Source organism: Suncus etruscus, chromosome 7 (assembly GCF_024139225.1).
Source record: "Suncus etruscus isolate mSunEtr1 chromosome 7, mSunEtr1.pri.cur, whole genome shotgun sequence".
NCBI classification, from domain to species: Eukaryota; Metazoa; Chordata; class Mammalia; order Eulipotyphla; family Soricidae; genus Suncus; species Suncus etruscus.
This window is the reverse complement of record NC_064854.1, coordinates 21,227,755-21,244,536: the sequence shown is the minus strand read 5'-3', so window position 1 is coordinate 21,244,536 and position 16,782 is coordinate 21,227,755. Positions and strand designations below refer to the sequence as shown.

Below are 16,782 nucleotides of genomic sequence, written 5' to 3'. Positions count from 1 at the left end.
AGCGGAGGCCCCCAATGGCCACAACTCGGGGACTCCACGTTTCCGCCCCTACTCCCTACACCGCAGCCAATCAGCAAGAAGATCCCGCCTTCCGCCTCCGAGCGCAGCCAATCGTCTTAGAGCGTCTCTCCCCGCCCCCTTAGTCACCACCCCCTGCATGAGTACGCACGCGCAGGACCGGAAGTCGGACCCGGCTGCGGCCTCTTAGCCCCGCCTCTTCCTTTAGAACGAGCCAATGAAAACACTGTGTTGTCTAGAGTCACGTGTGTGCGGAGTTCGGCTGCTTGTGCGTTTGCAGCTTCGTTGTCACCATGCGGCTTGCAGGCCCAGGCGCTCTATTAGCCTTGTGCACCGGCCTTTGGCTCTCGAACCTCGGGCCGGCCGTGGGCCAGGAGGTTGGGGGTCAGCCGGGGCCCGACTGTGAAGGTGAGCGGTGTGAAACCTGCTTGCATGTGGGTGGCACCGCGCTGGGGCCCAGCTTGGTTGACTTTAGCTGCCCCCCTGGCCCTGGTTATAAATAACATTTTCACTCGGACACTGCAGGTCGGAGCCCTAAATAACGATCGCCTTTGCTCAAATGAGGACAAAAGTAGGAACCCTCAATCCAGGGTTCTGTCTGGTCTTGCTGTGATAACAAAAATTAAACCCAAGCCAGATTTGAGTTTGGATTTGGATTTGATTTCTTGCAAATGTAGCTAACTAGATGCCCACGACTCTGGTGTTGAACTGATTCTGCTGCTCTTAACCCACGAGAGTTGCTTTTCTATTTTGCATTAGGTCTACCAAGTCCGAATTAGTTGGACTCACCCAAGGCAAATAAAATATGACAAGATGTTTGTAGTTGACTCGAGTCAGCTCAAATCAGAACCTAGCTAACGTTTGTTAACATGGACACTAAAAGGAATTGAAGGGGCTGGAGCAATAGTACAGCCAGTAGGGCGCTTGCCTTGCACGCAGTTAATGGTCAAGACTCAACGTCCCATATGCTCCCTCAAGTCCCACCAGAAGTGATCCTCTGATTGCAGAGCCAGGAGTAAGGAAGCCCTTGAGCATCGCAGGACGCCCCCCCCCAAAACAAACAAACAAACAAACAAACAAAGAAACAACAAAAGGAAAGTTGAAGGAGGAGGATTGCTTTTCTAGACAACTATGCTGTCCTCAGAATCATATCTGGGTCCCACTATACTTTCTGGCTCTCAAATATTGCTACCTGCAAAATCTTCATGGTAATACCGCCATCCAAGTGTTGGCCAGATCCTAAAGAAGTAGCTCAACAAGCCCCTTCCTGCTTATCTAACACTATTTAGCACTTAGCTCCATGTTTCATCAAATGCAATAATGATATTACTTCTATCCCATGCATCACAAACCTTTCTGTAAGTCAGCTGCTCTATCCCTGCTTAATAGAAATTGTATCTACTGACTAGACTATATTCTCTCTCTCTCTCTCTCTCTCTCTCTCTCTCTCTCTCTCTCTCTCTCTCTCTCTCTCTCTCTCTCTCTCTCTCTCTCTCTCTTTTGGTTTTTGGGTCACACCCGGCAGCGCTCAGGGGTTACTCCTGGCTCTATGCTCAGAAATCACTCCTGGCAGACTTGGGGAACCATATAGGATGCCGGGATTCAAACCACTGTCCTTCTGCATGCCAGGCAAATGCCCTACCTCCATGCTATCTCTCCAGCCCCTAGACAACTATATTCTGTGCTTAGAGCTAAACTAGCAAAGTCCAGTCTTCTCTCAGCCCTCCCAGCATTAAGACTTTTCTCCAGAAATGCCTACTACTGACAGGCTATTATTGTTTTAAACTTTAGCAACAGATATTTATTTAACTAAGCTCCCATTTTGCTTAAAAATCCCATAAAATGCAAGCCTCACTCACACTCCAAGCCCCACCTTAGGGCAGAACTGGTGATTCAGAAAGTATGGATTGATTAATCATTTGGAGGGTCAGTTTCTGCCTAAAAACAATAAAGCAAAGCCAGAGCATCTGGTCATTAGATGGGACGCTTATGAATTGCCCCTTTTCTGAATTTATGACCGCTTATTGTGTTCATTAACAATCAAGTGACTCACCTGGGTGCAAAGTTTTCATTTCTTAAAGAGGTTGCAGGATCACAGGGAAAGAGATAAGTACTTTGGGAGTGGAGCAGTGTTGAGCTAGACCCCAAAGTGCACATGGCTTACACAAGTGTAGCTCTATAGTTAAGAATCACTCCTGCAGTGCTCCAGGGACCAGATGGGACTTAGGGATTGAAACCGGCTGGCCCTATGTGAGACAAGCAACCTCCTTGCTGTACTATAGCTTCAGTCAAGATACTACCTTCAAAACAACTAGAACTAGCTTCTAAATATAGTTTTATGACTATTTTGCAGCCTTCATTTTTTGTGGGGGTCACACCCATTGGTGCTGAGAGGTTACTCCTGACTACTCTGGAGTCACTCCTGGCAGGGATTGGGGGCCGTGTGGGATACCAGAGATTAAACCTTGGTTGGTTGCATGAGAGACAAGTGCCCTACCTTCTGTATTATCACTCTGACCCTTGTTGAAACCCTTTTTGTCTAAGATAACATTAATTCATGCAGGACAGGGACGTGAATAAAGGTATTTATCCCTCACAGTTGACACCCTCGGTTTGATCCCTAGTGCTGCTGTTTATATATACTTAAGTGAAAAAATCCATAAATCTAAGGTAGCTCATTAGCTATCAGCTTGTGACCTTTTTCCCGATATGTATATATTAGGGTCACATATATCAGGGCACATATTCCAGGACAATAAGCTACCTTGGACTTACTGATGTATCTTATTAAGCTCATAAAGCATTTTGAAAACTATTCCAATTAAAGGATTACATTTGGAAATGCATACACTTCTATTAAACAAACCAGGCTCTGGCTTTCCTTGACTGACAAACCAAGTAAGAGGCCAGTAAGTATATTGCAGGAGTAGGTCTTGGCCATGTGGCTGATTTTGGCTGATATTTCAGACCCAGGGCCTCTCATCAGCAAAGGCAAGTGCTCCTTTGTTGAGCCACCTCCTCGGCCTGGCTCCTCCTTTAAGATAGGACAAGTGCTCCCTACCCACCTTCAACTCAGATTTATACTAGTGTTGCTGAGTTCTGGTTTAGTTGAGTGAGGTTTTCTGAAAACAAAACGTGTTCGTTTGTTTGTTTGTTTTTGGGTTACACCTGGCAGCGCTCAGGGTTTACTCCTGGCTCTACACTCAGAAATCGCTCCTGGCAGACTTGGGGGATCATATGGGATGCCAAGATTTGAACCACCATCCTTCTGCATGCAAGGCAAATGCCTTGCCTCTATGCTATCTCTTCGAGCCCTGCAACAGCTTTTTCTTTTCTTTTCTTTTTTTTAATAGAGCTGCTTGTTGGTGGGGAGCACACCAGGTGATGCTCTGGGGTTAAACTTACTCAGCCATGCTCAGGGGACCATGCAAGATACTGGGAATTGAACCAGGTCAGCTGAGTAGGGAACAGAAACATAAGGGGAGAGACAGACAGACAGACAGACAGAGATGTGGGAGGGGGAGGGAGGGAGAAAGAGAGAGAGAGAGAGAGAGAGAGAGAGAGAGAGAGAGAGAGAGAGAGAGAGAGAGAGAGAGAGAGAGAGAGAGAGAGAGAGAGAGAGAATGCAATAGAGTAAGCAAGGTGTAGAATTAAATAATTAGCAATGGTGCTGGATAGAGGTGGATGGATGGAGGGATTTTTCTCTGCCATCCCAGGCCAGGCCACGTGGCTCCGCAATCCCCATTCAGTTGGCGGGTCCCAGGTTTAGGTGAACGGCGGAATCAGACTCATCCAGAGACAAGCATCAGGAAGCATCAACTTTATTCACGACCTATCCACCACATGTGTGGCCTATATCATAACCTTTTAAGCATTCAGCCATTCTTAGCTAGCCCTGCATCTTAACTCCTGTCAGCCATCTTCCCTCTGAGTTAAGTCTGAAATATCCTGGAGCATTTTGTGCAGAGGGAGAGAGAGAAAATGGAGCAGAGTGCATATGGGCTCTGGCTCTCCACTGCTATCTTCCTGCCCACCCCCACAATTGCCAGGCTTCTCCTTTTATACTTGGTCAGTTAGTTGACTATTTTGTCCTAGACCATTGGCCATTACTGGGGGACAGTATTACCCCTTAAAGCTGCATTCACTTTTATACAGCAACCCCTTACAGATAACATTAGCACGCCACATGCAAGGCAGATGCCCCGATCCCTGTACTCCATCTAGTCCCTGTGTATCTAGGGTTTTTAACCTCTTTCAAAGAACAGATAGAGTTGGGATTGTGAGGAAAAGGAAATACTGCAGCCCTATGATGCTCCCACCTCCAGTCTGAGTACCAACTGGGACTGGCTCCCCAGAAAAAAATAAAGGGGCCAGAGATATAAGATAGTGGGCAGTGCACTTGCCTTGCATGCAGCCAACCTGGGTTCTATCCTGGGCACACCATATGGTTTCTCTGGGAGCCATTAATTGCTAAGAGTGACCTCCTGTGTGCAGAGCTGGGAGTAATCCCTGAGCACTGACTGCCTTGTGTGGTCCTAAAACTAAACAAATAAAAAGGGTATCTTTTGGTGAGTTAAAATACCAGCTCGATTTCTGTGAGTCTGTTACTTAGAAGATACAAGGGCAGGTCCAGAGTTGTAGAGAAGCCCTAGGAAGGGTTAATTGTTCCAACATTGGGGCTCTTCCATCAGCATGAGACAAGAGGCTCTCTCCACACACCCTATCTTTGTCGCAGTCTTCCTCTCTTTATCTTTCTCCTCTAATCTCTCTCCTCCCTGTGATTCTCTTTCCTTTTCCTTTCTCCTCTCTCTCTCTCCTTTTCCTCTTCTCTTCTTTTCTCTCTCCTCCTCTGTTCTCCTACTCCTTCTCCCCTTCACTCACCTCTGCATTCTCCAGCCGAAACCACACTCACCGCATTCAAAATTTCCACTCAACTATTCCACAAGTGGATTATTCCGCAGCCATTTGTCTTCGGGGATCTTCCTGGATCCTTGGGGGAAAATCCTGCTGTCTCATGACCCGCTGTGTCCCCCTTTTACTCACTGTCTCCCCTACTTGCTTGTTTCTGTGTAGGAACACTAGAGCAAGAATCCCTTAACCAAAGAGTTTTTCCTCAGGCTTGCTCCAGCTCCCCTCTAATTCCCCAAATCTCTCTGCTTCCAGAGAAATGTCATAATCAGAGAAAAGGCTGAGTCCCACCCAAGAAACAGTGGCCTTAGACAGAGACCAAGTGACAAATGCAAGGCCCCGAGTCAGGCTGCCAGGAACTGGTCTGTAGTGAATAACAACAAAACAGCCCAGTTGGGGGATGCTCCCAGTGGTCTGTCTGCCTCTGAGCTCTAGCCCAGATTCTTCCTTCTCAACATAGTCTTGGAAACTTTCATGTAGGGTAACAGCAAAACTGAAGGTTAAACAATGAAATCCTATATGTAAACAATTGAAAGAAATTCTGGCTAGGGGCCGGAGAGATAGCATGGAGGTAAGGCATTTACCTTGCATGCAGAAGGATGGTGGTTCGAATCCCAGCATCCCATATGGTCCCCTGAGCTTGCCAGGAGCAATTTCTGAGCGTAGAGCCAGGAGTAACCCCTGAGTGCTGCCGGGTGTGACCCAAAAACAAAAACAAATAAAAAAAAAAAAAGAAGAAAAAGAAATTCTGGCCAATCCAGGAGTCTTCACCTTCCGAAACAAGATGCTACTAACCCTGATACCCAATACCAAGAAGACCAATCAGGTGCTTTTTAGTGTTTGTGTCTGTGTCTGTGTTTTGATCTCCAAATTCAAGACCAACACCCCAAAACAGATCATGGCACAATCTCTCCTGTAATAGGGTTCAGCCTACATCTTCTAGAAGATGTAGATAGAACAATTGAATGTAATAGTTCCAAGACTCCAATAATTCAATCATTCCACAAGCCTGGTTTTGAATTGGAGGCAGAAGGAGGACTGGGGCCACACCTGGTGGTACTCAGGGGTTACTCCTAGCTCTGTGCCAGAAATTATTCCTGGCAGCTCAGACATTGAGATGCCAACGATTGAACCTGTGCAAGACAATCACCCTCGCTGATGTGCGATAGCTCCATCCCCTGATTTTAAATATTTTATCCTGATCTTTTTTGAAAAAAAAAAAAAGTTGTAGCTCTTTTCCTGCAGGTGGCATTATTCTATTTTTTAAAACTACAACCACTCCTCTGGGATTCTGACTAATTGTTCCTTAGCTGAACTATAATTTTACTTCACTATCTTCACTTCAAATCTATGCATATTGCCTTTTTATTTTCTGGTGCCAGGGATCAATCCAGGGCTCTACACATAGAAGACTTGAGCTTTAGACCTCTGAGTCACAATTCTAACCCCTAATGCCAAATACAGTGAGAATGTTGGAGATTTTTTGTGAATAAATACTGTGGTGAGTTTAAACAATAACATTTTAAAACTTTTAAACATTTAGAAAAATGGGTGATAACTATTTCCTAGTACCTCATTTCAAGGTAATATGTTGGCCTATTTGATACTGTGTTCTTCAGAAATAGCTGTAGGGGACAGAGTGATAATATAGTAGGAAGGGCATATGCCTGGCATGTAGCTGACCTGGTCCGATCTCTGGCATCCCATGTCCCCTGAGACTGCCGGGAGTAACTTCTGAGCACAGAGCCAGGAGTAAGCCCTTAGCACTGCTGGGTGTCCTCCAAAAATAAACAAAACAAAACAAAACAAAAAATAGTTACATCTCCGATCCAGTTATTTTGTTTTCTCTGATTTTATTCACCCTTAGCACAGGTGGAAAATGCTACTATTCTAAGAACATGTATTGTATAAGAGCTGATCACTTGTCTTGCATGTTGGACCCAAGGTGGTACCACAAAAGGTCCCCTGAGGGTTTCCAGCGGTTTCCTGAGCCCCTCTGCATAGGGTCTACTGCTACCCCCAAATGCATACATCCACAGATAATCGAGGCATTCTTTGTGATCTCTGTAAATTGGACACTGTACATATTGCAACTTTGCCCACTCATCATGACACTAATAACTGTAGCTGAATTTCACTCTGAATGCCCCTATAGAATTCTACTTTCTGAGTGAAGTACAGCTCATTTGTCTGTTCTCTCTTTGAGGGACAGTTAAATTTTTCCCACGTTTAGTTTTTGTTTTGTTTTGGGCCACACCTGGCAGCACACCTGGCTCTGTGCTCAGGAATCATTCCTGACAGGCTCAGGAGGACCATATAAGATGCTGGGGATGGAACCTAGATAGGCCGTGAATAAGATAAACACCTTCTCCTCTGTGCTATTGCACTGGCTTTTGTTTGAATATTCTTTAGTAAGTATGTCTCTCTTGTCACCTGAAAGCATAAATTGTCCTATTTGAGATGATTTATTTGGAAGATTATTTTTTTTTTAGTCTGAACTTCTATGGCATCAATTTAAAAGGGAAAAATGGTTGAGCATTCCTAGGCACTCCCATTCCTAGGCCCCTAGCCCCAAATAACCAATCAATTATTCTGCCTTTGCTTAACACTTCACTGAGCACACAGGTGAGGGATTCTGGTGACACTCATAGTCACTGGCCACATGCAGAGCTGCCTTTTCTTCATGATATGCCTCTTTTTTGGGTCCCAGTCAGTTCAAGTTTCTTCCATCTCACAGTAATGAAAAGTTAAATTACAGTTTTGCCTTCCATGTAATCTTTGATTTATTGTTAACTTTCAGTGCAACTGCCTTATCTTGTTGCATTGCTGATCTCAAATCACTACCCTATGAGATTAGTAGGGAACTTCACTCCTCTGAGCGACTGACTCATTCTAAGAGCTGGGCAGAGATGAAAGGGTCATAAATCATAAAAGTTCTAACTAGAACAGAGGAGCCACATGCTCTGCTGCTTACCCAAGAAGCTGCAGAAGGGGGGTCACAGAAATAATTATTAAATGTCTATTTAGAATTTCAAATAGAACATGGCCCCACAAAGATTCCTACCACCAGGAATTCCAATCAAGTCGCATGATTCTCTGGATGTGTCTTCACGCCTTGACTGCATGGTTTCAATGCAACCAAATGGGAAACTCCATTCTCCTGTCCTTTTCTTTTGGACCCACTCCTCTCCTGTGTTGCCAAAAATTTTCCTGTTTAAGGCACTCTGGATTCCTGTTCACCTCTCATAGTGTCAGGCTGGTAGGTGAGTCAGTGTAATGAAATCTTGGCTTTTTGCCTGAAGATAAACTTGAAGTGCTTGATTAAGCAAAATGTATTACAATTGGAGGTTATTTCTAGCAGAGCTTGGGGGCCCATGTGGAGCCAGAGATGAAGATGAACCCCCTTGCCTTCTTTTTTTTTTTTTTTTGTTTTTTTTTTTTTTTTTTTTTTGGGCCACACCCGGTAACACTCAGGGGTTACTCCTGGCTATGCGCTCAGAAGTTGCTCCTGACTTGGGGGACCATATGGGGCGCCGGGGGATTGAACCGCGGTCCGTCCAAGGCTAGCGCAGGCAAGGCAGGCACCTTACCTCTAGCGCCACCGCCCGACACCCCCCCCCCTGCCATTGCCTTCTAACTTTCCTTTGAGAAGAATGGTTAGGAGCCAAGAGATAGTACAGAGACAGTATAGCTGACTCTGGTTTGATACCCAGAATGACATGGTCCCCAGAGCATCTCAGGATGCACCCCTGAGGGCCCTCAAGCTCTAGCAATGTAGCCTGCATAGTCTCAGGTAATGCATCCTTGGAATCTGAGACCTGCTTAGCCAAGATGGTCAAGAGTGGGTCCTGGAACACCTAAGCTCTGATTAGAAGGCCACTGACACAATGAGAAGGAAGGAAAGGGAAGGGAAAAGATGAGAAGGGCAGGGAAAGGAAGAAAGGGAAGGGGAGGGCATGGAGGGGGAAGAGAGATTGGGAAGGGAAGGGAAGGAAAGAAGAAGGTAGGGGATGGGAAAGAAGGGGAATGGAGGGGAAGAAAAGGGAAAGTAAAGGAGTGGAAAGGGAAGGGGTGGAAGGAAAGGGGATTAGAGGAAAGGGGAAGGAAAGGGATGTGGAGGGAAGGGGAAGGAAAGAGTAGAAGGGATGGGGTGGGAAAGAAGGGGAAGGGAGGGGAAAGAAAGGGATGAGAGGGGAAGGAAGGAGAAGGGAGGGGAAGGAAAAGGGAGGGAGGAGAAGAAAAGGGGAGGGAAGGAGAAGGGCAGGGAGGGAAAGGGAAGGAAAGGGGAAGGGAAGAGGAAGGAAGAGGAAGGGAAGAGAAAGGAAGGGAATGGAAGAGAAGGAAGGGGAAGGGAAGAGAAAGGGAGGGAAGGGAGGGGAAGGAAAACGAAAGGAAGGGAGGGGAAGAGAGGGCAGGAGAGAGGAAGGGATGGGGAGAAGAGGGGAGGAGAAGGAAGGGGAAGGGGAAAGGGTACAGGGGAAAGGAAGGGAAAAGGGGGAATGAAAAGAAAATGGAGATGACAGAAAGGCTGAGTTCACAGCACACATTCAGGATTTTCTTTGTGCTTTTGTTCTTTTATTGTGGTTTTTGTTTTGGAGCCACACCCGGTGAGGATCAGGGCTTGCTGCTGACTCTGCACTCAGGGATCACTCTTGGCTGCCTTTGGGGAACCAAATCAGGTGTCAGGGATGGAACTTTGGGTTAGTGGCAGGCAAGGTGAGCATCTTACCTGCTGTACATCTCTCCAGTGCATTTCCTTTGTGCTGTCAATTCAAGCTATACCAACCATGGTATTTATGGAAAGTTGTATTTTTTTAAGGTCAGCCCAATTTTGGGGTGGGCTCTTTTTTTTTTTTTTTAGTGTGGAAATTGATTGATCAACAAAGATCTGTTGAATGACATAATGAGGTCATGGATCAATAGAAAGTCAGTAACTATGGGTTCGAATTTTCTCACTTGAATCCACTGTCATCAGGCATTGAGGGCTCCTCTTTTGGTGAATGTGACATATGCATAGATGTGGAAGTGGTCATATTGAACATTAATTCATCCTTTTTGGTGCCTTCTAGTTTGTACAGAATTCTTGGGCAGATTCTACAACTCCTTGAGAGCCAGAGAGATCGACTTTGCTCTGGACATCATTGAAAAAGAGTTGATCAGCTTTTGCTTGGATGCCAAAGGGAAAGAGAACCGCCTGGTACGCTACATTTCTGTCCCTATGTTGCCTGTTCTGGGAAAGAGTGTAAAATAATTTCACTTCTCTTTGCATTAATATTCTCCTGTTTTTGAAGCTTGTTACATATACAGCCCATTCATTATAGAGAGAAATGCAACTTTCCAAGAAACAAACTACATAGAATTTTCCCTAGAATTTATTTCTGCCTTCATTTTGTGTCTGAAATATGCCACAGAAAACAACGTCCAGAATTTTTTCCTTGAAAAATAATTACAAAAAGCATTTTGGTTAGGAATGAGGGAAGAGAAAGGGGGAAGGGAAGGTGGGCAGGTGGAGTCTTCAAGGAAATAAAACAATAAAAATAAATAGAAATTATTCTATCCTATTGACAATAGAAATTTCTTTTTTTTTTTTTTTTTTTTTTGGTTTTTGGGCCACACCCGGCGATGCTCAGGGTGTTACTCCTGGCCGTCTGTTCAGAAATAGCTCCTGGCAGGCACGGGGGACCATATGGGACACCGGGACTCGAACCAACCACCTCTGGTCCTGGATCGGCTGCTTGCAAGGCAAACGCCGCTGTGCTATCTCTCCGGGCCCAACAATAAAAATTTCTATTGTGAATTTGTATGCTGATTGCTTCTCGGCCTTTTGGCTAAGATCAAGTGTGAATTTGTATGCTGAGTTCCAAGTGGGTAGATTTTATTTGTATCCAAGACAATGAGTGGAAACCCAGGAGGCCATTTTGATATCATGATTTATGGATAATTAGGGAAAGATTTCTATTTTCTTGGCATGTGTTTGATGACATTTCCTGGGCATCTGAGGGATGACTTAGTTCAATATACATCACCCAAGACAAGATTAGGTCAATTTATTTTGTCTCAAATTGTCATGCAGCCAGTTGTCAGTCATTTGTCACATCTGTTTGTGAAGAGGGGGACAAATGATAGATGGAGTAAAAGAAAAGTAAAGGGCAGCAAAAAGCCCATTTCCTACCACATTAGGAATCTTCTGTTGGCATTGTCTTGGCTCAGAGTGGAGGGAAGTTTGCCCTGTTGATTTTGGTAACCACTGACACATGAAAAATTCTGGTGCCCAGAGTCTGAAGAGTCAAAGGCTTAATGGGGGTATTGATGGAGAAGGTCAAGGCCACAATGGCAGCTTTTTGAGTTCAATCTGCTGTAGGTGTTGGCTATGTAACTGTCAGTGAGTGGGCTTGGAGGCCCACTTCCTTCACAAGACCTCTGTAAGGACAGAATCAGGTCATACCTTTAAAGCCGCCAGAGCAGCAGCTGACACAGTTTGCCAATGTGGACTCTGTGGTTCTCTCTGCATCTGTCCTTAAGCACCAAGCAAATTTCTAGGTGCTTCTAATTAGGATAGTCACAGGGGCAGAGTCATTTGTTTGCTGGCAATTTCCCTAGTGAGGGGCAAGAGTTCACATTTAATAGCTAGGTCAAGAAAACTAGGCCAAGCTTCTCCTAATTTTTCGAAAGGACTGTCTTTTCAGACACTCAGCTCTCTTCACTGTCCTGCAGTGCTATTATCTTGGAGCCACTCCCGACGCTGCCACCAAGATCCTGGGTGAGGTGACACGACCCATGAGTGTGCACATGCCAGCCAGGAAGATTTGTGAGAAGCTCAAGAAGATGGACAGTCAGATCTGTGAGCTGAGATACGGTACAGGGGAGTCCAGACTTCCTCCCATCAATCTTGACTTCCAGATCCCTAGGACCAGGCTTCTAGAAGGCCAGAGGGAAAGCACTAACCTCCTGGGTGACTGAAGAGTGCTGAACTTCTTTGGTTTAAAGCTGAGGAACCTAAGGGAAGTGCTCTTTACATGACTAAAACCCAACTACTATCATATTTGTAATCAAAGTGTTTAAAAAATTAATCAAAAAAGAAAATAAAGCTAAGGAACCAGGGTCTGCTTTCTAAGGTGGGGGGGGGGGGAAATCATCAACAAGGAGCAAAATAGACACTCATGAATCACCAAGGCAACTTAGACTCAATGTCAAGGGAAAAGATATACTGGAAAGGGGCCACAACTTAGGGTGGTTTTGTTCTTGATAAAAAGACAAGAATTCCACCTATCCAGAGATGATATAAAGGGAGCCTGAGATATAATTCAGTGAATTGGGCATGGGTTAAGCATGCAGAAAGGCGAAGTTCATTATTTTTATTTTATTTTATTTGGTTTTGTTTTGGTTTTTGGGGGGTCACACCCAGCAGCACTCAGGGGTTACTCCTGGCTCTGTGCTCAGAAATTGCCCCTGGCAAGCACAGAGGACCAAATGGGATGCTGGGATTTGAACCACTGACCTTCTGCATGAAAGGCAAATGCCTTATCTCCATGCTATCTCTCAGGACCCTTATTTTATATTTTTGAGCATCCTAGAGATGCTCGGGGTCATTCCTGGATCTGTACCAGGAATTGCTCCTGGCAATTTCAGTGGACCATATTGGATGCCAGAGATTAAACCCAGGTCAACCACATGCAAGGCAAGTGCCTTCCACACTGTACTATCTCTCTGACCCCAGGAAGTTGAGGTTCAATCGCTAGCAGGTATGATCCCCAAACTCAACTCCAATCAAAGAGGATGGAAGGAAGTTGTATCACCTGATCCCATCTTCTTCCCAGAGAGAGGCTATCACAGAGACCCCGATCTCTGTCCACCACAACCTGGTTTTAGAAGCAGGTTAGTCACCTTAGATCAGGTGTGGTCTGGTGATAGCACCAAAAATAAACAGTGAGCAAAGCTGGGCGTCCTATTTAGGGCTGTGGCCTTGCGCATTTGCAGATCTATTCTTAAGCTGCAAATTTGTATCTGGGCCAGCCTTTCTGGCTGACCTCATAATAGCTGGGAAATTTATTCAGTTGCTTTTTTAACCCCTGAAATTCCACCCCAATAGAGAACTGCCCATCTTCTTCCCACTTTTTTTTGGCTAAGTTGTCGCTATGGGTCATGTATTCAATGAATGGAGTGTGGTCAGCTATTTAATGATTGTCCAGCTCCAGAAGAGGTGTAAGGTGAGAAGGAACCAAAGAATCTGTTTCTGATGGTGCCCAGGGCAGGCCTTACCTTCTAAGGTAGTGATTATGTGTTACACAGTTCTTTTCATTGGCTTCCTGGTATGGAAGCCTGGGCAGGTCATACTGAGCCTGAGAAACATTATTCACGAAGGGGCAGATTCTCCTGGCCACACATTTCTGCTGTGTCTAAGGTCTCCTGCTAGGTCCTTCAAAAGTGACTGATAAATATTTGTCAGTGCTTTGGTCTGGCTGGCCACTAGAGGCCCTTGGGGAGCCATGGATGAAGATGAGATGAAAAGTCAGTACTTGGGGTATTTATTGACCCTTTTTTCCTTCAGGGGTTGTTGGGCCTCACAGAAGTTTGGCCTCTTTTCAAATTAATGCCAGGCCCCACCTCCTCTAGAAAAAAAAAAGCTCCTGAAAATTGAGATTCTACAGGGCTTTTGAACTAAGATGACTCATTTTGGCTAGAAACAATTTTAATGTTAAAGACCTTTGGTAAAGTTCAACCATGCAGTTCACAAACCAGCTAAGTAGAAAGTGGGATTGTATTCTCAATCAGAAAAGTGTCTAATTTTTTAATATGAAGTGAAGTTTTATTCTCTCTCTCTCTCTCTCTCTCTCTCTCTCTCTCTCTCTCTCTCTCTCTCTCTATCCCCCTTTTGTTTTTTGGCCATGCCTAATGGTACATGGAGCCTAGATGGGGATGTTCCAACCCAGGTTTCCTACATGCAATGCATATACTGAACCCATTGAACTATCTCTCCATCCCTGGTCTTTTTTTCTTATAGAAAAATTGCCTCTTTCCAGAAGAGAAATAAGCATCTTGAGTCTTTTTACAGATGGGTTTAATTTAAATAAAATACAACTTTGGCAATAGTGGTGTTGACCAGTAGATGTTCTGGTGGCTTATCATTGGAGACAGAACTTGTGGGGCTCATGATCTCTGTAGACAATCTATAAACCACGAAAACAGCAGTCTGGCTTGAGGCCTTAGGCTAATGATGAAGAGGATGGCAGAAGCCAGAGAGGCTAACTCATTAACCTTCACCTTGCCAAGAAAAGTGGGGTTTTCCCAAAGGGAAGCAAATTGTAAGTGCTCATTTCCTTGAACAGAGAGGGAAGCAGAGGAATTTGGATTCCAAAACAATTTAGGATCATGAGAATACTCTGAAATTTACTCACATGTATGGATATCTTGAAAAGTTTATTTAAGGTCAGAACAATGGTACAGCAGTGACGGCATTTGCCTTGCATACAGCTGACCTGGGATTGATCCCCAGCATCCTATAGGGTCCCCTGAACTTTTCAGGAGTAATTTCTGAATGCAGAGCCAAGAGTAACCCCTGAGCTCTGCCAGGTGTGGTCCCAAATCAACTTATTTAAAATCTTGAGAGAGCCTTGCCATGTATGTGCTCATCTCTTTGTTTTTTCTTTTTTCTTTTTTTCTTTTTTTTGGCTGGGGAAGGGGCTGTTTTAAACTATACTTGATGATGCTCAGGGGTCCCTCCTGGAGATGTTTTAGGAACCAAGGTGGTACCTAGGACTGACTCTCTGTAGCAAGGATCGTGCTGTATAATCATCTCTGATTACAGAGTGATCTTTGTGTAAAAAGGGGCCAGTGGATGCTGGAGAAGTAATATAGAAGGTAAGGAAGGCTATTGCCTTCCATTCACCCAACTTTGCTTCCATCTGGGCTATCTGGAGTTCCTCAACTCCCTGAGCACAGAATCAGGCATACAACCAGAGCAAAGAATATGCCCCAGATCCCTATTTTCCCTGCTCCCCAAATGGACCATAATGTTCCAGCTGATTCCAGTCTAGGGCTTTCAGTTGGCCATATTGGCAGGGCACCCCAAAGCCTCATCTTCTAGTATCAGTTCTTTTTTCCTTACCTTTGAAGCAATGTTTTGAAAATCTGGTATGGGAGCAAACCCGCAGACATGCCAGGCGTTGCTTGAAACAAGTAGAGTTCCTTGGCAAGAAAGTCTACAAGTGGGAATCAGAGATATAGTAGATACAGTAGAGCAGCATGCAGCTGACTCAGGTTCAACACAGATTCAATCTCCAGCATCCATAGTGTTCCTCAGTGAGCACCACCAGGAGTGATTCCTGACTGCAGAGGCAGGAATAGTCTTGAGCATCACCTGGTGTGAACCCAAAAGAAAGTCTGCTAGAATACAAGAGACCCCAGTCATTTGATAACAAACCTGGGTTTCTTAGAAATTGAAAAGGTGATGGAGCACCTGTCTAGCATGCATGGGAGTCTGGGCTTACTCCCCATCATTTGTAGCCTTGGTGGTGTCCAATCAAACTAGGGAGCTACTCCCCCCCAAAATAAACCAAAAGAAAATTTGAATTGTTTCCTCACTTTGGATCAAAACTAAGGCAGATTTCTACAAGCACCCTGAGAACCCACTTGCCTTTCTCATTTTTTTTTTCCATTCATAAGCCTTGTGTCTTTTCTCATTCACCTTTAGAAAGGAAGTTGGACTTGACCTCGGTGGACTTGCTGAAGATGAGAGTGGCTGAGCTGAAGCAGATTCTGTACCGCTGGGGAGAGGAGTGCAAGGCCTGTGTAGAGAAGTCTGACTATGTGGCACTCATCAAGGAACTGGCTCCCAAACATGCAGCGGTGACCCCCCAGACAGAGCTCTGACCTGGACATGTGGGGTAACTGTGATTCTAATGTGAGAGAATGGAGGGTGTAGCCTCTCTGGCAAAACAAATAAACAAACAAACAAACAAACAACAACAACAACAAAAACCCCTGCACTGGGCCATGCTTTGCTGGTTGGATATGACAACTGCAAAAGGAGTTTCTAAGTAAAACTGTTGATATTAATGAGATCTCACATGTTCTATGTTCCCAGATGCAACTGTGGCTTTCTGAGAGTCTGATAAGCAGTCTGCAAGTTAGCACTGCCCAAGAAATGACCTGTTGAAAAATTGATGGAGGGAACTAAGTCTGAGAAAGAGAATGAGATAATAATAATAATAATAATAATAATAATAAACAATAATAAAAATAAAGGTTTACTTAGAGGACCCTCACTGTGGACCATTTTTTTTTTCATGGGTGAGGATAAAAGAAAACACTTCCAATCCCAAAATACCAATAATGTGGCACTATCAGAAGATTTTGGTGGGGTATACCCAGCTTACTCTGGGCTCTGTGCTCATGGCTCAGATGACTCTATGGATGCTAGGATCAAACCCAGGGTGTTAAATATAAAATGTATAAAGCAGGTGTCCTCCCTGCTGTGCGATGACTCCGGTCTATCAAAGACTTCTTATTAAGTGCCTTTGCTGTGACCACACTCCATTTGCACCTCTTTGAGCTCAGAAGTGAAAGGCAGACACAACTCCTTGAGATGAGTCCTTCATATAGAGAGGAAACATAATGAACTGTCTTAAAGAGAGGGGTAGTACACACAGGAGGAGACTAGCACTGACTCCCATACTCTGATGAACATTTGAGGAACATGAGAAGAATGGGGACACTCATCTCCATAAATCCTGAGTTTGCTTCTTCCAAGATGTGGTGCTTTGATTGAGGGATTAAGACATTGAGATGTGGTTCTGAGATTTAGAATAGCAGGTAACAATCAGCCTGAATGTACTCAAGGCTAGAAGGACATTCACT

The 16,782-nt window shown here is 44.8% G+C and overlaps 1 protein-coding gene across 1 annotated transcript; it reads left to right on the top strand.

The window, feature by feature from the left end:
* Positions 1–311: 311 nt before the first annotated feature.
* On the top strand, positions 312–15,795 carry CDNF (cerebral dopamine neurotrophic factor). The gene is made up of 4 exons (XM_049777831.1): positions 312–426; positions 9,996–10,123; positions 11,641–11,782; positions 15,617–15,795. The coding sequence occupies exons 1-4, from the start codon at positions 312–314 to the stop codon at positions 15,793–15,795; spliced, it is 564 nt and encodes a 187-aa protein (XP_049633788.1).
* The last annotated feature ends 987 nt before the right edge of the window (positions 15,796–16,782 follow it).